Source organism: Homalodisca vitripennis, chromosome 6, assembly GCF_021130785.1.
Source record: "Homalodisca vitripennis isolate AUS2020 chromosome 6, UT_GWSS_2.1, whole genome shotgun sequence".
NCBI classification, from domain to species: domain Eukaryota; kingdom Metazoa; phylum Arthropoda; class Insecta; order Hemiptera; family Cicadellidae; genus Homalodisca; species Homalodisca vitripennis.
In genome coordinates, this window is record NC_060212.1 from 98463969 (window position 1) to 98486957 (window position 22989).

At 33.0% G+C, this 22989-nt stretch overlaps 4 protein-coding genes across 5 annotated transcripts; all 4 read left to right on the forward strand.

The window, feature by feature from the left end:
- The first annotated feature begins 1124 nt into the window (after positions 1 to 1124).
- On the forward strand, positions 1125 to 6202 carry LOC124364627 (cx9C motif-containing protein 4). Its single transcript, XM_046820242.1, has 3 exons — positions 1125 to 1348; positions 2530 to 2639; positions 5976 to 6202. The coding sequence occupies exons 1-3, from the start codon at positions 1294 to 1296 to the stop codon at positions 6000 to 6002; spliced, it is 192 nt and encodes a 63-aa protein (XP_046676198.1). The 5' UTR covers positions 1125 to 1293; the 3' UTR covers positions 6003 to 6202.
- On the forward strand, positions 6146 to 21319 carry LOC124364625. Of its 2 annotated transcripts, none has more exons than XM_046820241.1 (2): positions 6146 to 6285; positions 10456 to 10728. In XM_046820241.1, exons 1-2 carry the CDS (start codon positions 6230 to 6232, stop codon positions 10655 to 10657), a joined length of 258 nt encoding a protein of 85 aa, XP_046676197.1. In that variant the 5' UTR covers positions 6146 to 6229; the 3' UTR covers positions 10658 to 10728. The 2 variants fall into 2 exon arrangements, with proteins under 2 accessions (XP_046676197.1, XP_046676196.1); XM_046820240.1 differs by lacking the exon at positions 10456 to 10728 and adding an exon at positions 21050 to 21319 and having other exon boundaries at positions 6151 to 6285.
- On the forward strand, positions 10759 to 12097 carry LOC124364623 (GPI mannosyltransferase 1-like). The gene has a single exon (XM_046820238.1). The coding sequence runs from the start codon at positions 10759 to 10761 to the stop codon at positions 11944 to 11946; it is 1188 nt and encodes a 395-aa protein (XP_046676194.1). The 3' UTR covers positions 11947 to 12097.
- A 32-nt stretch (positions 21320 to 21351) lies between the features above and the next one.
- On the forward strand, positions 21352 to 22653 carry LOC124364624 (GPI mannosyltransferase 1-like). The gene has a single exon (XM_046820239.1). It carries the CDS (start codon positions 21352 to 21354, stop codon positions 22534 to 22536), a length of 1185 nt encoding a protein of 394 aa, XP_046676195.1. The 3' UTR covers positions 22537 to 22653.
- Positions 22654 to 22989: the final 336 nt, after the last annotated feature.

Here is a 22989-nt window from a genome sequence, read left to right on the forward strand (position 1 = left end):
CAAACAAACAAAAGCACTTTCGTATTTATAATATTATTAGGATTAGGATAGCATGTAACTGAGACTCGTCTGTAGATAGATCGACTGTATAATGTTTTACACTATTGGATAGGTTAGATGTGTAGAGATTGAATGGATAGGCCCCAAACAACTATTCTGAGGTATACCATGCCAGGAAGGAGCAAGGAAATCTCGCCCTCTACTGTCGTGACCTGCTGCTTTGAATCATGCATGAGTTGATAGTAATAATAATTCATTTTAGCTGTCAACAACTTGTGGCTGGTCGAGCCAAACGCCTGGGAATAATCAAGCATGGTCAGTGAGCTATATCTTCTCTTGTCTATCGCATCGTACAGGTCAGGGAATAAATTTAAAAGTTCAGTTCATGTGTAACAGTTACTCTGAAATCCAGATTACAGCTTCGGCAGTATGTTTTTGTGATTAATATAACTTACGATCTGACAGACTACTTACTTATCTTACTTAACTTACGATCTTTTCCAGAATCTTTGACATCTCAGGCAATAACTAGATGGGTCTCAACTGATGAAGTGTTTGTTTATTTGTTACTTTCGGTAGTGGTTTAGTTATACTTGAATTCCATTTCTTTGGAATCATACAATTTCTAAATGATTGATTTATTGAATTTGTGGCTCCAATGGCGTGTGGGCTCACAGTTTTTAACATATAAATGAATGTGTCATCACTACTTACTGACTGATTTTATTACTTGTACTATTTTATGTATATCATGTTCTGTTACATCAACAAAACTAATTTCTTCTTCAACCCTATCTCTTTTGTGAGTTTAAAAGAAAAATGGACTTTTGCGACTCAGTGAACGAGTTAATGATGAGTCGCTGGAATATTCCACTTTGATTATAACAAAAGATATCTGAACCGGATCTGAATGAATCTGGAAACCAAATAACCAGTGACCTATTGTTTAGAGAGCCGCAGCCTTTGCACTATAGTAAAATAATCGTCATAATAAATTATCGAAAGCTGATTGTTCATTGTTCGTTTTAACGTTTATTACATCAGCCAACAATACTTTTATGATGAGTAAAACAATTGATTCGCACAGTTGGCATCTCTGATACGATTATTACAACTCAGCTGATTTGGTTGTCGTCTGTCAAATCGGAAGTTATGCCCTGATGTTTCTCAATTTTTATAACTTGGTCCTATCTGTTATGTTAGCGTTCGGCTTAATTGCACGTTCTTTTACAGCTTAGTAATTTCCTATTAGATGAAATATTGTTATTGATAAGGTATCGTACTTTTATTTTGATGAATAAGGACCCATGCAAACCACACGCTTGTCGTATTCAAAAATGCTTACATGGTAGGTAAACGCGCCGAACCTTTTTAACTTTACTAGGTTATGCGTAACTATAATAGTAACCACAAATTGTAACATGAGCTTTTTTCAAATTATCTAGGTTATTTAACCACTCTCCAAGTAAGACAGGCCTAATTGAAAGGTAAGGCTGGGTTTACTTCAAATGCATTTTAATCACTTTTGTTTCATTGTTTGGGCCCATTGAATAACTTTGTGATATTGTATTTAACCCTTTATAGGTCATAAGTGATTTTGTATTAGCAGTTAGTGGGTAGTTAACTGACCACCTAAAAAGTGCCTTGGGTGGACAACTCATTTTTATTTGGTACAGGCTAGTGTTTTGGATATATAAACTAAACTTTATTTATTGTCCCAAAGTGAAAACTGCATTTAGACAATTTTATCATAATTAGATAAGGGTACAGTACGATAAGCGGACCAGGTTTTTTATATCGAAGAATATAATCATTGATACCTAATATTCACATCTCGAATCCTATACTATCAATCGATATACAAGTATCTATAGTCCTCAATTATTATAGGCCCCTATCTAGAAAATTAATAATTTAATAATGAATTATAAACTATCTAGGCTATGTGTATTTATAAAATGTAGCAAATGAAAACTTAGTTACTTTTTATTGTTTTGAAGCTAACCATGTCTCACAGCTTGTGACGTAAATATCACAAGTCCATCACCATTTTGTACTTGAGACCATTACTCAAACACCTTACAAATTATTTTACTTTGCTTTAATTAGTTTGGAACAATATTTTTATTTAATGTATTAAAAGTATCTGTCAATAGTTATCGTAAAAAATTCTAAGTAGAATGTTTTTTTATTTGCTAGTTTAGGTATTTCTAACAGATAATGTGGTATCCTGATTCGATTATGGTGGTGTCTGCTTACTATACTGTGGCTACACATTTGGTAACCTCCAGGCTCTGAGGCATTAACCCATTTTCCATTATCGTAATTATTTAATATATGTGTTTTTAAGGGATAACGTATTCATTTTATCTTAATTAACATAATTTTCACAGTTCTTTTAGAAATAATGCAAAAGATTAATAATTGTGAATTATGTATGCTAGTAATTTTACCCTGAATTATTGATTAAATGAATCAAATTTAAGTTCAATATTATTGCCCAGTTATTTTTAATGTTTTATGTTGCAGAAAATAACTTTCAAGAAGATAAATGCAGACAGTATATTGAGTATTTACGGGAGTGCTGTGTGAAGTGGGGTTCAGTTTCTACATCCTGTTCAGGAATAAAAATTGACAAGGTACATTCATTTAGTATTTACTTATTGATAATTCCTAAACTGTAAAATGAAAGCCATGTAACTATTGTTCAGTTATTATAAAGAAGTAACATACTGTCATTTTATTTATAACAACATTCACTTTACAAATTCTTCACAGTCAAGGCTACACAAATTGTCCACTGTCACAAATAGTAGGTTTTGGAGAATTTCGTATGATGTCTAGTTTATAGACCAAGTAAAAAATTATAATTTTTAAGAATCATTTTTAACAGTTAAACTAAATTGTCTTAAAATGATAAAATTACTGTAGGAGTAACAATGATTCTTTTATTAACACTTTCAAATTTCTTAGATGTGACCAGAAAAATAACTAAACTGAGTGCCATTGCCATCTGACCTCCATCCAAGCTTGGAAAAAATAATTCAATGTCACGTTATGTTAAATAAGAGCCATATTTAGCTCAAATGCACTGAAATTAGTTGAATTTAATATCATAGAGTGTATGTAGGATTTGATCAGCAATGCCCAGTAATATGAACCATTGTCATTGTAAAATTTAGAATATTTAACAAACTAACCAACCTAATCTGACTGTCACTAATTTCTACTCTACACTACAAGTATTTTGTTAGCCAAGGTCAGCATTGGGTCACACACTTTCCCAATTTCTTGGTCATTACACTACAGTCCTCTCTTGCTTAATATAAAATAAATGGACAAGTGGGAATGGTTTGATGTACCATCTATTTCATTTAAATTTGTTGATAGCAGTCTTCACTGCAAGATCAAATTGATAGCAGTCCCCACTTCAAGATCAGATTGATAGCAGTCTCCACTGCAAGATCAAATTGATAACAGTTCCCACTGCAAGATCAAGTTGATAGCAGTCCCCACTGCAAGATCAAGTTGATAGCAGTCTCCACTGCAAGATCAAGTTGATAGCAGTCTTCACTGCAAGATCAAATTGATAACAGTTCCCACTGCAAGATCAAGTTGATAGCAGTCTCCACTGCAAGATCAAATTGATAGCAGTCCCCACTTCAAGATCAGATAGATAGCAGTCTCCTCTGCAAGATCAAATTGATAACAGTTCCCACTGCAAGATCAAGTTGATAGCAGTCCCCACTGCAAGATCAAATTGATAGCAGTCCCCACTTCAAGATCAGATTGATAGTATTCCCCACTGCAAACCAGACTGATAGCAGTCCACACTGCAAGATCAAATCGATAGCAGTTCGCAGTTCCCAGGTTATTCAGAAAAACATAAGTTGTGTTTATACTTTCATTCATGGATTTGTACAATGATTAAGGGGAGACTGCCACTTAAATATTCAAAAAATCACAAATTTTTTTTATTGCACCTAAAAATTCTTCATGTTTTCCTGATTAAGAAAATGTATAGTTTATTATATCTATCTATTATATTAATGGGTATAAAAAATAAAATTGAGAGTTATGTCATTGTGAAAGTGATGATAAACCACAACATTCACTCTGTCCTCAAGGAAAGGACTCCTGGTGTGGTTATAATAAAGCCCAGGAAGTAAAAACTACTTACAAACATAGGAATTCTTTACCATAGGCTATTATGTTGGCCTCCTGGTGTGGTTATAATAAAGCCCAGGAATTAAAAACTACTTACAAACATAGGAATTCTTTACCAGAGGCTATTATGTTGGCCATAAAGCCTATTTACAAAGACCTGACTAAAGATGAATTGTTGAAACGCTGTCTTCACGGTAAGACTCAAAATCCTAATGAGAGCTTCAATAGCTGTATATGGCAAAGAATAAAAAAAAAAAAATGGATTTGTAGGTCTACAAACACTTAGGCTAGGAGTCTCAGATGCAGGTGTTGCTTTTAATGAGGGATCAATCGCCAAAGCAAATGTTTTAGAAAGGATTGGAATTAAACCTGGCATGTACACAATTCAAACTTTGAAATCTATTGACCGTGTACGGATTATGAAGGCTAATAAAAAGGTTGAAGAAGGTAACAAGAAGAAGAGAGTTAGGAGAAGGCTGTTGAAGAGGAAATTGGAGGATAACGATGAGCAAGAGTACTGTCCAGGAGGGTTCTGATACCATCAAAGTTTAGTTTTCTTTATATTGTGTTTTCCGAAAGTTTAGTTTTTTTGCGCTTAGGTACCATTATCTCCTAAAATAATCAAGATAAAGACTTGAAACTTTCAGTGATTATTATCTACATGTAGGGCTACACAAAGCACTAAAAAATGTATAAATATATTGTTTATAATTTTTTTTAATTAATTTATATTTTTTTTTAATTGTGAAAAAAATTGTTTTTTTTTAATTATTTTTTCTTTTTAATTTTTGTCTTTTTATGATAATTTTATTAGTGGTTTATGACTCTTAACCCATCTAGATGACTTGGTGAAAATTTGGTGATATTTACTCAAATAGTTTTTGAGAAAAGTGTACCTAACCTAACATGAAACGCTCCATTTAAATAGCATTGCAACGGGTAGGTGGCAGTCTCCCCTTAAAGCCTTTACAGGATTAGAAACTGTAAAATGAATGATAAGAGTCAAAAATACTTTGAGTTTTCAGTAATTTACTACAGACAAAATCTGAATGGACAAAACTGAGCTGGCACGTTGCTGCTTTAATAATCTTAAGGATGATGGTCACGTCAATTATGGAATTGTCTCTCATGATGAAACATACATACCATTTTATCATTACATTCCAATTCATTGTAAAAGTGTATGGATATTTGAAGATGAAATATATCTGATAATGTGTTGTGTTCACCTCCAGTTCAATTAAATTGATGTCTAGAATTTTATCACTACTTCAAATGTTTCTGACAGCTATATTTCTACTCTTACTTTATATTATTTTAAGTCATTGATGGCCAGCATTGACAATTGTATCAATTTTCTTAGAATGCCACAATTCGCCATATTTTTTCTATTAAGCCTGTAAAGAGACCTTTGAAAACTTTGTGGAACCCAAGTATTCTCAATTTCGGATTTTATTTTTTTTCATGTAGGTTCATCTTAGGCAATCCAAGTTGGATGTTCTTCTATTATTCCACTTGTTTATTGTTCCAACCGCTTGTTTAATTTTCAAAAGGACTGCTCAGCTGAGAAGAATGATATACCTCTATAATTGATGCACTGCTCTTTATCTCCCTTTTTATAGATAGGTGTGATAACTTATTCTTATGTCTTCTTTAGATTCTTACATTGATTGTCTTGTTATTATTAATTAAATTGAATTAACGGTTAAAACTGCTAGGGTTGTAAACGATTGAGTTAATAGATACTTTTATAGTGTTCTCATCAAATACATTTTATCACCTTTTCACTGAAATAATCCTTGTTTCAGATAAATTCAAATGACGAGCAAAAATAAAGAGGGTTGGAGAGAATTGCCACAGAATAATCATATTCGTAAAGAAAATATAGAAACAGCAGAAGATAAATTAAAGTTTTACAATAGAGAGTATCAACCAAGGGGCGTTCGCACAAAGGATTTGTCTTTTGTACAGAGAAATAGTAAACTTGTGCATGGAGTCCTGGTATCATCAGCACTGCTTTTTTTTTTTAGTAAGGCAATCTACGACACCTACGTACATCTGAATGAGCCAATCGAACCTAATCCAGAATTTGGAAGCAAAAGGAAACCAGAAGTTTAGGTATGTAATTATAACATAATATGTTTTAATGTAAAGTGTTGTAGGGGGCTGATTAAGAAGTCCGTCTCTCTAGCAAATTTTGTATTAATTTCGGTACTTTGGGATTATACCGACCACACCCAGACATGAATCGTTATTTCATATTTCGTTTCTACTGATTACTAGATTAGCGTAGAACAATATTTCGTCCATATAAAACAGGAATTGTCTTATCGCAAACCCCTCCCCATCCTCAGACAGAGGTCAAAGTCGAGCGTCTAGTAGATAACGTGATTGCAGAGTCTCGCCGCCCGTTCAGCTGGTGCATCGCTTTGTTGTACTTCCGTGTTTTACCTCTACATTTCTCCAAACACAAAATTTCAACAAAAAACAAACATTTACCAAACTAAACTCTTTATTAAAAAAACACTAAAAACTTGTTTTTATTCTTGATCACATTCCGCCACCCAAAATGCGAGTGCCTCCGGCCATCAGCGCGGGCATTGACAGCACCTTCGGTGCTGCCCCGCGCTGATGTCGACGAAAGAAAAACATCCCTCGAGATAGTACCTATCAGTAAAATATCAAATTCTAGAGGGGCTAATCAGAAATATAAATTGAATTGTAATGGAAAGGCAATTATGTACCGTGCAAATCACGTGATGCCGCACGGCCTGCCGTAATCAGGATTTTCGAGAAAGATAAGATAACAGCGATCACAATACCTGGAAATGCTTGTAAGTTTGTAATTTTGTAATTGAAGAGTTGTTTTTTTTCGTTCTATCATGTTTGTTTCTATAAATTTCTATTTTTGTGTTCTTCATACTAGTGTGGTCGGTATAATCCCAAAGTACCTTAATTTCAAATACAAATAGGAAACTAGGAATATTTCTAATTAGTGGACTTGAGCAACATTTTGAGAAATTCCCCCCCCCCTCATTATGATAAATCATTGTAAAGGAGAAATGATAAATCCTAGGTTTAACAATAGACCGTACGCACCAAATGGTGATTTAGCTTTTTTATGATTCTTGATAATTAATTAGATTTCTTAGGTATTTTAAGTACTTTGCAAACTGATAGGTGTGTATATCATATTTTAAACATTTAGTAAAAGGTAAACTAAGTAAAAAATGCACTACAGGCTCCTGAAAATAAAAATATGGAATACTATTTTAGATTAATTATTAAGTTACTCCTAATTAAGTTGTGAAAATAAAATTCTCCATGTCACGCTTTAGCATTAAAATATTTGTTGTAGATGTTGGTTACATATTTTTGTCTTATGTGCTTTTAACATGAAAAGGTTTTCTCCTATACTCAAATATTTTCCAAATCTTGAAATTGGAATTATTTATGTGTAACAATTTGAACATAGGTCAAGGTATACAACATTATAAAGGGGTTGTTTAGCAGAGATGAATGATAAAGGGGAATTATCTGGTATCAGTTATTATAATAGAAAGTTCAAATTTTCAGGTTGGGCTTTGAACTTTACTTGATGTACATTTTGCATTACACTTTAAAAGGATCTACATCTTAACCTATGCTTACATTAAATATTTTTGCCGAATTCCTTCTAGACCATCCTTTATTGGATTTGAATAGTCACTAATTATATTAACTCTTAACTATTTCTCAAGTCCAGTTTACATAAATTTACTAAGTTTAACTTTCACAACTAGAGCCAATACAAAAATATTAAACCATTTAGAACAGGACCTACATTGTAAATTTTTCAAACTTTAAACCAGCATATTGGTTTGCTGCATTATACTCTACTAAATAGACCTTTAATTTCATGTACTACGTGACTTAAATGTTTTAACTTAAAATTTCTTTCTGATTCATTGCGGGCCATCCCCTAACATGACAAAAAATGGTAGTTACTTCAAAAAGTATATTTATAGGTGCAGGAATGATGTACCAAGTTTTATTAGTTTACCTGTAACTGTTTGGGAATTATCAAGCTCGTGCATGACTTTTTCACACCCTGTATAATAGCCATTGGCTGATTAGGTAGATCTTCATGTTTAGGCATAAGCATACTGATGTAGACATGTTTGTAAAGTTGGTATGTATTATTTTATCAGAAAAAATTAAGGCTAAAAAGCCCTAATAATTTCTTGACCTAGAAACAACGGTCTGGGGCAACTTCCTAAAAGCACTAAAACTGATTAGATGTTCTGCTTTTAAGAACAGGATCTATTAGCAGTCACCCATCCAAGGACCACCTCATTCTGTGTTGATTGACTTGCAGTGACAGTTGTTATGCCCATGACACAAGGTCATAGGTAAAGGTTGGAAGTCTTGTTTTGCTAGGTGAAAAATAACTAAGAAGACCTATGGTTTAAAGATAACTTCCGAACCAGCACAATCTTGTTAGTCAGGCTGCTGGCAAAACCATCATCTCTCTCTGCCACCCAGGAGGAATTTTTGTCACGAGACGATTTTTCTATCACTTACAATTCCAGATTTCGTGGCAACCTCTTTTTGTTAGTATAAAATAGACAAATTATTAATTTGTCATAAGACATATAATAATTTGTAATAAGATTAAGTTCCTCATTTATAAAATACAGTACAAACATTACCTTAGTTTTAGGAAAATAACCCGATCATTGTTCCCAGTAGCGTGATCGGACCAATTTGTTGTATTAGTACAATTAAGTGCAATATTGTATTCTTTAGTGCAGTAGTCACAAAACACACTGAAACACCCCTATTTGTGGCAACTGCTTACATAAAAAACAAATTCAATTTTGCATGAAAATATATAAAACTACATCTAATATCAATGGTAAAATATGTAATACAAATATATACTATTTCATTAAACAAATCCCATGTGTGTTGTATAATATTATGAAGTGTAGTTTCAGCAATGACAAAAGTTTATGTTGACACAATATGCAATCTTAAAAACACAACATAAACTTGTTCACATATAATAAATGTATTGATAACATTGATATAATATCACGTTATTTCTTCACTACCTCTTGATATAGAGTTGAACAGTTACATCAGAATTGTGAGTATGAGGTTGTGTGAATGTGTGGATGAACTCGTGTAAATAGACTTAAACTGTTGACGATTGCAATAAAGAGATTATTATTAAAAAAAAACATTTTTAATAGATATAAACTGATGTCTAAAAGCAAAATGATGTTCTGGGAAAGATTTCAGTATGACTAGGAATTGAATAAACATAGGAATAAAATATTAAATTTCTCTTCTTATAGGGATTTTACAATTTATCTGCAAAAGTTGCATCCAATTCATTCAACAGTAATTGTTATGCATGGGTAATAAAGTGTTAGTGCCCTGAGAAAGTTGCTTGGTGTGTGAAATCGCATGGTAAATTATTATTAATCAATTAATCTGATTCAATTAAATGTTGACACACTTTGTGGGTTTTTTTATTGTAATTAATAATTAGTTGAACAGTAAAAGTGATTTTCACTGTATAAGATATGTGATGATTTCACATACAAGTACCCTAACTTGTAACTTTGTACAAGTGTACAAGAATACAAGAATATTACCATAAGTTCAGGATTAAATGGATATAATGAAATTTGTATGAACACATATTTACCCGTTCTATTAGACATATTAACTATTTTATACCCATGCACTCATTAAAATAGACAAGAACTATCTACAGAGACACTAGTGTGCACGCACATGCTGTTCCAAACATATTATTCTTTGTTAAATTCACAGAATTAAAAAATTTTATTCAAACTTGTAAGAACACAAAACTATATATTATATAATGTTATTAAATCAAACATTTATAGCCATATCTTGTTGGAAGATGCAATGTCCAAGTGATAAGTCTTTCTTATCAGTTGTTGAGCTTAGTAACGTAGATATCATTGAGAGTGTTTGACAAGGAAGTACTCAGGTGGTTCTACATTTGACTATCGTAAATGTAATCACATGGAAATGAGTCACTAGCCACCAAACAGCTTAGCTCAGTGTTGCTGTCCATTTAACTTTGTACAATAATTTAAGTTACATAAAAGGTAAACTAGTGTCAATTAATTTAGTACAGTAATTAATTCCACGGAAGCATGTCGGAATGTGAGTTGAAACCCACTGTTTGTCTTGTGCATGAGTATACGAATCAAGTAGATCCATATGAATCCAAGTATCTTAAAAGCAACTGTCCCTCTGTTTTAGGATGGAGTCAGTTTCTAAAGCTCACGCTCGAATGTTGAAATTTCCCAAACTGCTTGCCGAATGTAGATTGGAAGGATCAATGTACGCCGCTTGTATCTCAACTAACCAAGATAACATAAAAAAGGACGGTTGTAAGGAGGAATTTGACAAACTTAGGAAGTGCGTTGTCAAGGCTGCAGCGAAATTAGGAACGAGAATTTGAACTTTTTAAAATCCAAGTGTTTTTAAAAAACTGTTTGTAACTGTGTTTGCATAATATAAGACTGGTTTTTAGTGTGTGTTTGTTTCTATTGAGATTTTGAGATGTTGGCTCATCTTGGAATTGCACTAACAGCTCGTCTTTTACTAATAAGTTATGCTGAAATACAAGACAAAGTGTCAGAAGTCCAGTACACTGACATTGACTATCGAGTGTTTACAGACGCAGCTCGACATGTGATGAAAAGTGGTTCACCATACGAAAGATACACGTACAGATATTCCCCTCTAATAGCATATTTATTAATACCAAATTTAGTTTTTCACCCCGCTTGGGGGAAATTTGTGTTCTCTGTTCTTGACATTGTCGTTGCAGTTTTGATTAAACAAATAGTAAAGCTCCATTACAAGTCTGTGACAGAAAGTTGTGCTGAGAAATGTGCTTTAGTTTGGTTGTACAACCCGTTAGCTATAGTGATCTCAACCCGAGGTAACGGGGACTCGTTAGCTGCAGTTCTAGTAGTGCTGACTTTGTTGCTCCTGAAGAAAGAGAACTACCTGTTAGCGGGAGCAGTTCACGGGTTGGCGATCCACACACGTTTGTATCCCATTGCGTTCAGTCTCGCAATGTATACGTCTATACCGTTATTTTCTTCTGAGAAGAACAGATCCGGATTGTGGAGAATCGTCAGCTATTTTATGCCCAACTATAACAGAGTAAAGTTAGTGGTGGGTTGCCTGCTGACGTTGTCCAGTCTCACTTACGTGTTCTACAAACTGTACGGCTATCAGTACGTGGACGAGAGCGTCCTGTTTCACCTGAGACGTCACGACATCAGACACAATTTCTCCGTGTACTTCTACCACCAGTACTTGTCGACAGCAACGAGTATGTACCAGCGGCTGCTGACTGTGACACCACAGCTGGCACTGCTACTCACTCTGTCTCTCCTGTACGGCTCGCCCAGAGATCTGCTGTTCTGTACTATGTGTCAAGCCGTGGTGCTGGTGGCCTACAACTCGGTACTCACGTGTCAGTACTTTGTCTGGTTCCTGTCCCTACTGCCACTGTGTCTGCCAGACTTGAAGCTGTCCAGGCCACAATGTGTCACCCTTGGTTGTCTGTGGCTCGTGGCTCAGCTGGCTTGGCTCCTACCGGCTTACTGGCTCGAGTTTAGGGGCAGGAACACCTTCCTGTACGTGTGGCTTCAGGGCATTGCTTTCTTCTGTGCCAACATGGCCGTCTTGGCTCGGCTAATACGGGCGTACAGACCTAGAGCGAAACTGCAATGAAATTTTCTCATGTTGATGTAGTCATAATATTGTAGACTGATAATTTAGTCAGGTTTAGATCAGTGTTTTTCTGAAATTTGATAGATCTTTAGATGTTAAATTAATTAATGTACTGTTTTCTTGTTAAGAATAAAAAAATATGTGTTTGTTATTCTTTATTTCATTAAATTACCTTAAATCTAAGAGTTTTCTGCCAGCCCAATTCAGTTTACGGATTAGGTAATATTTCAAACACTTGTTAATACTATTGACATAATTTTGTGATTATATGTGTTAAATTTACATGATTTATGTTGTATATTAAAAAAAATGTCTTATGTCTAGACACTATAGAAATGAAGGAAAAATTTTTTTAAATTTCTGTATTGACTTTTGCCACATATTGGGCACGGTTCATCATTGAGGGTTGTCATAGCGAACATAGTAATATTTAAACAGCTACTTTGTAATGTCTTGTCAAACACAAGAAATAATTATTTCATCCTTAATATCAAATATTTTTACAGAAGTATTCCTTGCAGTACATTAAAAAAGTGTTAAATACCATAAAATGTTCTTAAATGCAGTCACGCCTAGAAAGATTAACAGAACCTTAATCTTTCTTTTTGAGATATGGTATTGATCATGTCTAAGTTAATCAACATAGCTGAAAGGGATTGTATGTCAAATCATAGATCTAGGACTAAATATATAGATTTAATGATATATATATTTAATTCCTTGAATGAATCGGTTCCCAGGAAATTTCTCGAGCTGTGGTGGAAATAAGGTAGCTTTTTACAAGATTCATTTTACAGCTTGAGTACCAACGATGGTGTAAAAAATACCAGATATGAAAAAATTACCCAAACTCTACCTCACTGGTGTTGTCTAATGTATCTCCATAGGAAATGCATTTGTGAATAAACAGTGTTCAAAGTTATATTTCTGAAACTTATAAAAAATATATTTTTCATATTTACACTAACATGTTGCATATTGTTTTATTCACAAGGGAATGGTCTCTTATATTATTTGGTAATAAATATATTTATAACCGTTTAGACACACATGTATGTGTACAATAAAAAAATTTTGTCATCGAAAATTAGCTCTTTGAAAACAATTATAAAAAATTGCATGTTAAGTGTATTATGTCCAAAAGGTAACAAAACATAATATGTTTATGTTATTATTATGTTTATAAGAATCTCAAATAAAATTTATTTTATTAAATAAGGTCATTAATTATAATTTTATATAGTAAAGGTATAATTTCTAAATACTGTATGTGAAAATCTTTAAATTATCAAAAAGTGTGAATTTTCTTGCAAAATTCAAAACATAAATTATCATTATCATAATTAAAATTTATACATTGCAATTTGTAAAAACTGAGTAGCGATGTTATATACCACAGAAATTATAATGGTTTTACTGAATAAGTTAGTATTTTATTTTCACAGCCATATCAGAATTTTTAATTTGTTTAGTTGTAAATTGCAAATAAAGCCAGAAAATGGCATAGGCCTACTATTTGAAATGTTTATCATTGATGCAGCCATGATTGATTGTGATTTTATACTAAAATTTATAATTTGTTTGTTTATGTAAACCTCAAGTGTCTTGTATAAAAATATTCAGCATTTCTTTTTAAGTGTAATGATATTGATTACACTATAAACTGTATTTAAATTTGAGTGAATAAATACATTTAAAAAAACTTGTTTTAAAAGGACTGGCCCCGCTCTAGGGTTAACAAAATAACCAAATAGTTCATTAATAGAGAAGGAGATTATTTAATAGCAGAATTATATCACAAGGGCTAGAAATGAACCGAAGTAGCTTTCTGAGACCTACTCCATTATATTACAAGATAAATGCGTTTACTAATTAGGGTAAGGATTTCAAATTTGAAAATTGAGAGCGAAGCCGTGGGTGAGAGCTAGTAGTCAATACAAACATCAAAAAGCATTTAGATGCATATTAACTACATATTTATAATGAGATATCTCCCATTATTTTAAGAATAAAAATGTTTGTAAAAGTGCGCGAGGTTTAAACACCGTTCTTGTGGTGCTACAGTCAAGATGGCTGCCAGTATAGCCGGCTGAGGCAAGCAGCTAGATCTTTCTTTATAGTTTATAATTGTATTGTCCCCTACATTCCCAATACATTCATAGGCAGGAGAAATTGTGAGATTTCAACAGATTGTTAACTGTAATAAATATTGTACAAAATTAAAACTACAATACATAGTAAATTAGAAATATTATGTTCATATTAATTCAGTCCAATTATTTGCACATGACACTTTTACTACAGTAACAATAGCAGCTATAAGCGGTCCCATTGCCATATCAATCAAACAGTGTAATAAAAGTATATAAATAAATTACACACAAAAACTTAATCTTTAAAACTAGTAATTTACTTGATTTTAATTCTTTTGTTATAACAGTCATGCCTAAACCCTGTTTTTATCCTAATGTTCTGGAAGAAATATTCTAAATCCAAATTTCTGATTTTTTATTGGTGTTATGAAATGTATTGACTCTCAATAATAGATGTATCAAAAGAGTGATTGGTTAATACTCGTAGTAAAAGAAAATCTTAATTGGGCCTTTTATATATAGGTTTTATTTCAGTTTGCTTGGTAAAGAAATGATTCAGTGTGATGTCAAGACTTGAAATTTTAGTAGAACTATGGAAAAGGAATTTCACATGTGCTCTCATGTTTCCGTACATTCCCCACCAACCCAACTACTGACCAATGATGAGAACATGTAGAACTCTCCAAGATGTGTTGTATTCAAACGTGCAATACTTGAAGATGAACTCTTAAATCAAGCTTAGTGTGAGTAAAAAGTAGCACAGCATTAGTTCACTTGAAAATGTAGTAATTATAACGTATATGAATAATATTGGGAACAATAAGATAATCTTTTTTTTTAAGTGTATTTTAGTTCTCTTTCAAATACCAGTGATTGTATATAATACGTACATACAGGGTGATTCATGAAGTTCTCCCCCCACTTCTACAGCACATTGTAATAGTAAAAATAATGAAAAAATGTTATATAAACATAGGTCCGAAAACGCTTCGTTAGCGAGTTACAGCTAGCGAAAGATTTCGCCTGAATTCCTGGGTAAAGAGTAAAATAAAGCCATACTGAACTTTTGGAAAGGTTAATTAAGTAAGAAATATCGTGGATTCTTATGTATTTTTACCTGATAAAGCTAATAAAATAGGTTTCAGAACTGTACCTGTAGTAGTTTTTGAGGGATTCAGGGTTAAATGCAAAAAATTGGGGCACGAAACAATGTTTTTTTAAGTTTGATGTACAATAACTTTGTTAAATTGGTAATAAATACATAAAATCAACAAACATTAATTGTAGAGAAATTAATTCTGAGAAAATTGATATAATCAAAGTCTAAAATAAAACAGAAATAAGTACCAAAAAATCGATTTTATTCAGTATAATACATTACTAGCTGTAAAGAAATACCGTACAGTATTTAGTTAAAATAAAACAAAAACAAAATGTTTGTTCCTTAATGATGAGATAAATTGAGAAAACAAGATTAACTGTTAAATAAATTTGTTTGTAAATAAAAATATCATGTTTTATTACGTTGTATTTTTTTTTTAATAAAAATTTACATCAAATGTTCGAAAATAAATGAAGAAAACATTTTCCCATTATTGTTTACTAATTATCGAAATGCAGTTTTTTGTTTTATTAATTTCTAAGTTAGTAACGCACGAATAACAGCTGATCAACAATGGTATTCTGTACTGTTACGTTAGAACTGTGTATTAGTGGTGTTTTGCAAGCTACAGCAGGAGATCGGGTTCTGTGAATCGTGTTATTAAATGCAATTTTTCTGTGAGTTATAATTCGATTGTTTATTCAGCGAAAAAATGCCTTACTTATTTACATCAGAGGAATACGCTGATATGGTTTTTATTTTGGGTTACTGTAATGGTAATGCTAGAGCTGCTGTAGAAGAATATGAACTACGTTACCCTAATAGGAGGATTCCAGATACCAAAAAAATTTCAGGAACTTTTCGTACTCTTCGGGAAACAGGATCATTACCAAGTACTAGAACCAATTATGAACGAGCTGTCCAACTTGATGATGATATTGTTATTAATGCTGTTCATCGCAGTCCAGGTGTAAGTACACGACGTATTTCTAGGCGGATAGGAGTTTCGCAGTCAACGGTGTGGAGGTCACTTAATCGAAACAAATTTTATCCGTTTCATAAACAAAAGGTTCAACATCTACAGCTAGGGGATGGTCCGCTTCGCTTGGAGTTTTGCAACTTTTTGAATATTAATAATCAACTCTACAAGCGTATTTTGTTTACGGATGAGGCACAATTCACTCGGGATGGTGTCAATAACTTGCACAATGAACACTCATGGGCAGAAGAAAATCCACATGAGGTAGTGGAACAGAACTTTCAACACCGATTTAGCGTCAATGTCTGGTGTGGCCTTTTGGACAATCGGCTGATTGGACCTTTCATATTACCTGGACGCCTAAATGCTGAGTTCTATTTGCAATTCCTTCAAGAAGAGTTGCCGTAGCTGTTAGAGAATGTTCCTTTACATCTCAGACAAAATTTGTACTTCCAGAATGACGGAGCACCTCCCCACTTTTCACGTGCCGTTTCTGCTTACTTAAATCATCAATTTCCTGGACACTGGATTGGTCGTGGAGGGCCTCACCCTTGGCCACCAAGATCACCAGATCTATCTCCATTGGATTATTGCATCTGGGGATGGATGAAAGACATTGTATACAAGACAAAAGTGAATTCTCGTGATGAATTAATTGCCCGTATTATGGATTCGGCTGTGCAGATACAGGGAAGTCCTGAAAAATTAAGAAATGGAACAAAAGCAATACACAAATGTGCTGCAAAATGTATTGATAATGATGGCCTCATTTTCGAACATCTATTATAAAAAGGTGCGTACGGTTGGCCCAACCTGATTAATTTTGCTTAAAACTAGTAATGTATTATACTGAATAAAATCGATTATTTGGTATTTATTTCTGTTTTATTTTAGACTTTGATTATATCAATTTTCTCAGAATTAAATTCTCTACAATTAATGTTTGTTGATTTTATGTATTTATTACCAATTTAACAAAGTTATTGTACATCAAACTTAAAAAACATTGTTTCGTGCCCCAATTTTTTGCATTTAACCCTGAATCCCTCAAAAACTACTACAGGTACAGTTCTGAAACCTATTTCATTAGCTTTATCAGGTAAAAATACATAAGAATCCACGATATTTCTTACTTAATTAACCTTTCCAAAAGTTCAGTATGGCTTTATTTTACTCTTTACCCAGGAATTCAGGCGAAATCTTTCGCTAGCTGTAACTCGCTAACGAAGCGTTTTCGGACCTATGTTTATATAACATTTTTTCATTATTTTTACTAGTACAATGTGCTGTAGAAGTGGGGGGAGAACTTCATGAATCACCCTGTATATCATATGTAGCGTTTTTAAATCTACATTGCTTGATTTTTTTTATTAAAACTTAAATGGAATTTTTGGGAAATAAATATTGGTATTTAATTTTAATTGGATTGTGAAAAGTTAGGATAAATACGAATATGTAATCCTTTGGCAAGTTAGTGCTGGTAACTTTAAATTATTAGGAAGGCGGTTCACTGCCTTGAATTGATGAGAACTTGTCTTGTGTACTGCAGTTACGTCAGATCTGAGAGGGCAATTGTTTCTCAAATTGGATATGGCTGGGCCAATGAGAGAACGCCACGGATGTCCATCAGAAGGGGGTGGAAAGGGACTATAAAAACTGCCAGCTCATTATTTTCGGCCCTAAATTTTTTTTTCCACAAGGGATTTTGAGGAAAAATTAAATTTATCGAAACTTCGGAGCAATCTGCAAAACTGATTCTTGATGAACAATAAAACACAATTGAATCAAACAAGTTACATTTGGTTCAAACTTGCAAGAAAAGTGAATTTAAATCGAACTTTGTTAATAACTTTGATAGAATTTTTTAAATTTAGTAATTACTGTATTAATATTTAATTTGAACTGTTTTATTGTGAATTTGTTATTGGAAATTAATTGAACTTTAATAATTGTTGTATCTGAATTGAAAAAACTTGAAAGTTAAGGTACAACTAGTGGAAAGAGAAGTTTGATTTTTTGTTTTTTAATTTTGATTGAACTTAGTTAGAAGTGAACATTTTTATTTTAGTTATTTCCAAGTGGTATTTGATTTTAATTTGAAAGCTTTAAATTTTATTTCAGAAGAGAGCTCTGATTTTTAGTTTCATATATTTGACTGATATTTTCATTTCTTGCCAAAGGACCTTTTTAATATTATTACTAAACAACTTGTCAATTCTTTGTGAAAAATAGAGTGATGAAATTCTGAAGCATTGAACTATTTAATTTGCCATTTTAAATAAATCCATTATTTTTATTTAGAACTGTGATTTTATTTTAGACAAACCAGATAATATTTAATAGTTAAAAATTTAGTAACAAATTTTACTGAATATTCACTCGGAGCTTACTAATCAAAAAATATTTTATATCGTCTTGGATGTCTGATTGATAATTTTATTCATAATATTCTGGAATATTAATATCTACAATCCAAGTCGTTATAATATACATATATATATATATATATATATATATATTTATAGTTTAAATTTTTTAAAGACATTTAAATTAACATACAACATGATGTAAACTTTCATGTATATTTTTTAGTCATGCCCATTTTAAAGTTTTGAAATATGAATTTTTTGGGCTTGGGGAAATTTTATTAAATATGTTTATATGACATATCAAATTAATAGAAATGTATTGCCAAATTCCTTTCCTGGTTTTATATTTTATTTTAAATTTATATAAAATGCCAGGTTTTATATAAAACTCCAATTTTGTTACGGTTTCGTTTGTCATTTTGACACAGTAAACATTTTTGAAAACTAACTTCACAAAAATATTTCTGTTGACTAGACCGTTAAAACATTGTGTCTCAAGTCAAAGATATATGAGTACATTTGAAAATGTTAAGATTAAAATCTAGGACCTCCAGTTTTGGCACACCTTGTTCCTTAAAATTTATGAAAATATTTCACATAGATTCCCTGTATGTTAATTAGGTGGTTGCTATATATTTCTTTGTTATAGCTCTAATCGTTCTTCTAATATACATTCAGGACGCCGTAGCTGACTCACCCTGTATAAGTAAGGTGTTTTGTGTTCCACTACTGTCATTGAATATCCTATGTTAGACAGAAAAATTAAATCATTTCTGCTAACTTAAATGAGTACTTTTATACTTTTTTGTAATAAATATACATTGAATATATGCAAAATAGCATTCCAACATTTCCCTTCTTACATAAATGATTAAACAGAGACAAGCAAACTGTTAAGCATTGCAACAAATATATTTTTCAAATGTATATATTTTCTATGTTGTACTGTCAGTAGCAAGAATGCTTCAATTTGTCAGCTACTTTTACTGTTTTATATACAAAATATTGCTATTCCACTGTGATTATTTAAACTCAAACTATATTTTAATCTAAATTATGTAGTATATATAAATCACAATTTCAGTAAATCTACACATCACCCCCATCAAAAATACCTGAAGCATACAATTTGATACATCAAATAGTTGCTGTCTATTTCAAAAACTCTGCTTGTAAATTAAATATACAGATTATTTTTATATATTCTATTACAATCAATTATAAATACCTTAAAAACATCAACATCAATATTAAACTAAATTATTGTAAACATATTATTGTAATAAATTATAATGATCATCTTGACCTATGGTCCAGGATTCAAACTGGTAAATACTCAGCACATCCGGTAAGTTTTCTTTCTTTTTTTATACAACCCCTCTCTTTTGAGTAACTTTTAGTAACCCTCCGCCCTTTTTGAGAACTTTCTGTATTAAAGTAGCTTTTTATGAATATAGTTATGTGAATATTAATTTTGATGTATATTAGTGTTATTTATATTTATGACACTATTCATTGTATGTAAAAAATTGTATAAAGACTATTAACTATTGAACATGTACACAAAATTAAATTTAAGACATGTAGAGCCTGGCTGACAAAATAGAATATAATAAAAAGATGTATTACAATATTCTATGTTGTTTGACATGTACCATAAAAATATTCCATATCGTCTTCCACATCGTCTTCGTCCTACGCCAATGGGCGTAGGAATATTACATGGAGGGTTTACAATAACAACATTGAGTACTAAAGTACAGTAAGATTTACAAGTCAAAAATACAGCTCAATAATGAATTCAAGACTCGTAACTGTCAAGGCTAGCAACGGATTATCAGTAATTCACTTATAATACTGCCACTGTCTTAGTTCCGTCATATCAGTGGAGCCCAAAGTTTATCTACTATAGTAAGATTTTTCTGTAATAATTCCCCACCAATAAAACTGGTTAGAGTTATCAAAAACTTGTCTTCTGGTAGTTTACTAGCAAGGTCTCATCTCAATGAGTGTCCAAATCTACTTACTTAACAACAACTGAAGCAAGAAATCATGGAAAACATGGTAGAGTTTACCAAATCACTTGTCTACAGCAATACTGGACTGGGTAAAGTACACAATTTTCAGAGAACAATGGTAAGTTGTTGGACAAAGACCTGGTCGGTTGTTTTCTGCATTATATGCAACTGCTGAAAGTTGTCACAATAAAAACCTTTTTATTATAACAAAATGTTTTGCTAATGCTGCACTCATTGAAAAGATGGGTTAAAGTTTAGGGTCTTTGCTATGTTTCTCTACATTATAAATTTCTCCCAGGAAGAGCAGAATACTTATCTTTGTCAATTTATATTTGATTAAATTATTTACTTACAATCATTCTTTTGGGCAAACCCTTTACTGTATATTCTACACAATTCATAAAATAGCAGTGGAACCTGTATTTTTGTTATGAGAAATTCTATTTCATTCCTGTTTCATAATAGATTTAATCATTTTTTAACACGTTCAACAGATTTGACAATTTTTGTAGGTAATGAAATGCTTGTGATTTCTGTTTCAGGATGGAGTCAGTTTCGAAAGCTCACTCACGAATGTTGAAATTTCCCAAACTTCTAGTTGAGTGTAGACAGGAAGGAGCCGCTTATGCAACTTGCGTCTCTGCCAATCAGGATAATCTGAGAAAGGACAATTGTAAACAGGAGTTTGAGAAGCTGAAGAAATGTGTAGTGAAAGCTGCTGCAAAGTTAGGAACGAGAATTTGAGTTGTTTTCTTATAGTGTAGTGAAAAGATTAGCTCTTTAGTTTCTAAATATACATTAGTTTTAATTTAGTGACTGTGTTTTCCATTACGGAAACCTTACGATGTGGACTCATTTAGGAGTCGCTTTAATAGCTCGACTCCTGCTAATTTATTCAGAAGTACAGGATAAAGTGTCAGAAGTCCAGTACACTGACATTGACTACAGGGTTTTTACAGATGCAGCTCGACATGTGCTTCAAAGTGACTCACCATTTGATAGGTACACGTACAGATATTCTCCCCTAATAGCGTACCTTTTGGTACCAAATTTGGTGGTACATCCTGCTTGGGGAAAATTTCTATTTTGTTTCCTTGATGTAATTGTTGGTGTGTTGATTAAACAAATAGTAAAGCTCCATTACAAGTCTGTGACAGAAAGTTGTGCTGAGAAATGTGCTTTAGTTTGGTTGTACAACCCGTTAGCTATAGTGATCTCAACCCGAGGTAACGGGGACTCGTTAGCTGCAGTTCTGGTAGTGCTGACTTTGTTGCTCCTGAAGAAAGAGAACTACCTGTTAGCGGGAGCAGTTCACGGTTTGGCGATCCACACACGTTTGTATCCCATTGCGTTCAGTCTCGCAATGTACACGTCTATACCGTTACTTTCTTCTGAGAAGAACAGATCCGGATTGTGGAGAATCGTCAGCTATTTTATGCCCAACTTTAACAGAGTAAAGTTAGTGGTGGGTTGCCTGCTGACGTTGTCCAGTCTCACTTACGTGTTCTACAAACTGTACGGCTATCAGTACGTGGACGAGAGCGTCCTGTTTCACCTGAGACGTCACGACATCAGACACAATTTCTCCGTGTACTTCTACCACCAGTACTTGTCGACAGCGACGAGTATGTACCAGCGGCTGCTGACTGTGACACCACAGCTGGCACTGCTACTCACTCTGTCTCTCCTGTACGGCTCGCCCAGAGATCTGCTGTTCTGTACTATGTGTCAAGCCGTGGTGCTGGTGGCCTACAACTCGGTACTCACGTGTCAGTACTTTGTCTGGTTCCTGTCCCTACTGCCACTGTGTCTGCCAGACTTGAAGCTGTCCAGGCCACAATGTGTCACCCTTGGTTGTCTGTGGCTCGTGGCTCAGCTGGCTTGGCTCCTACCTGCTTACTGGCTCGAGTTTAGGGGCAGGAACACCTTCCTGTATGTGTGGCTTCAGGGCATTGCTTTCTTCTGTGCCAACATGGCTGTCTTGGCTCGGCTCATACATGCGTACAGACCTAGAGTGAAACTGCAGTAAATTATAGACAGGGTTATGTAGTCTAAGTTGTAAAAAATATCCCTTTAAAATTAGATATTTTTGTAGTATTATGTTGTTGTGATTGTTCGTTGTTGTTATTAAAGAAATATCAATGAGCAACATGAGTTTTATTTTGCCTCTGCTTAATTTTTTAACACCTTACTTTATTGAAATAAAGGCACTTTTGCTGTGTCAGCTTTGATCTCTTTTTAATCTTTCTTTTGATGCGTCATTCAATATAATCCTTGCGATTTGAAATGATTGAATTGCTCTCCGTATTCAAAACGCCAATTGTTAGGAGTGATTAATTTTTACACATCAAGAACACAACTGCATGTGATGCTATTACAAATATCTGGTAATATATTAAAATTTGAGGTGATGGGGGAAAATGTTTAATAAAAGATGGTGAACATTTAATAATAACAGTGAAATTGCTTCTATATATTGTGA

Excerpts from the sequence above, each read along its gene's own strand:
- LOC124364625 (XM_046820241.1), top strand. The coding sequence starts at position 6,230 with ATGAGCCAATCGAACCTAATCCAGAATTTGGAAGCAAAAGGAAACCAG. Across the intron at positions 6,286-10,455 it reads AAAGGAAACCAGAAGTTTAG|GATGGAGTCAGTTTCTAAAG; the intron begins GTATGTAATTAT and ends CCTCTGTTTTAG.
- LOC124364624 (XM_046820239.1), top strand. The coding sequence starts at position 21,352 with ATGTGGACTCATTTAGGAGTCGCTTTAATAGCTCGACTCCTGCTAATT.
- LOC124364627 (XM_046820242.1), top strand. The coding sequence starts at position 1,294 with ATGAATAAGGACCCATGCAAACCACACGCTTGTCGTATTCAAAAATGC. Across the intron at positions 1,349-2,529 it reads TATTCAAAAATGCTTACATG|AAAATAACTTTCAAGAAGAT; the intron begins GTAGGTAAACGC and ends TTTATGTTGCAG. Across the intron at positions 2,640-5,975 it reads CAGGAATAAAAATTGACAAG|ATAAATTCAAATGACGAGCA; the intron begins GTACATTCATTT and ends TCCTTGTTTCAG.
- LOC124364623 (XM_046820238.1), top strand. The coding sequence starts at position 10,759 with ATGTTGGCTCATCTTGGAATTGCACTAACAGCTCGTCTTTTACTAATA.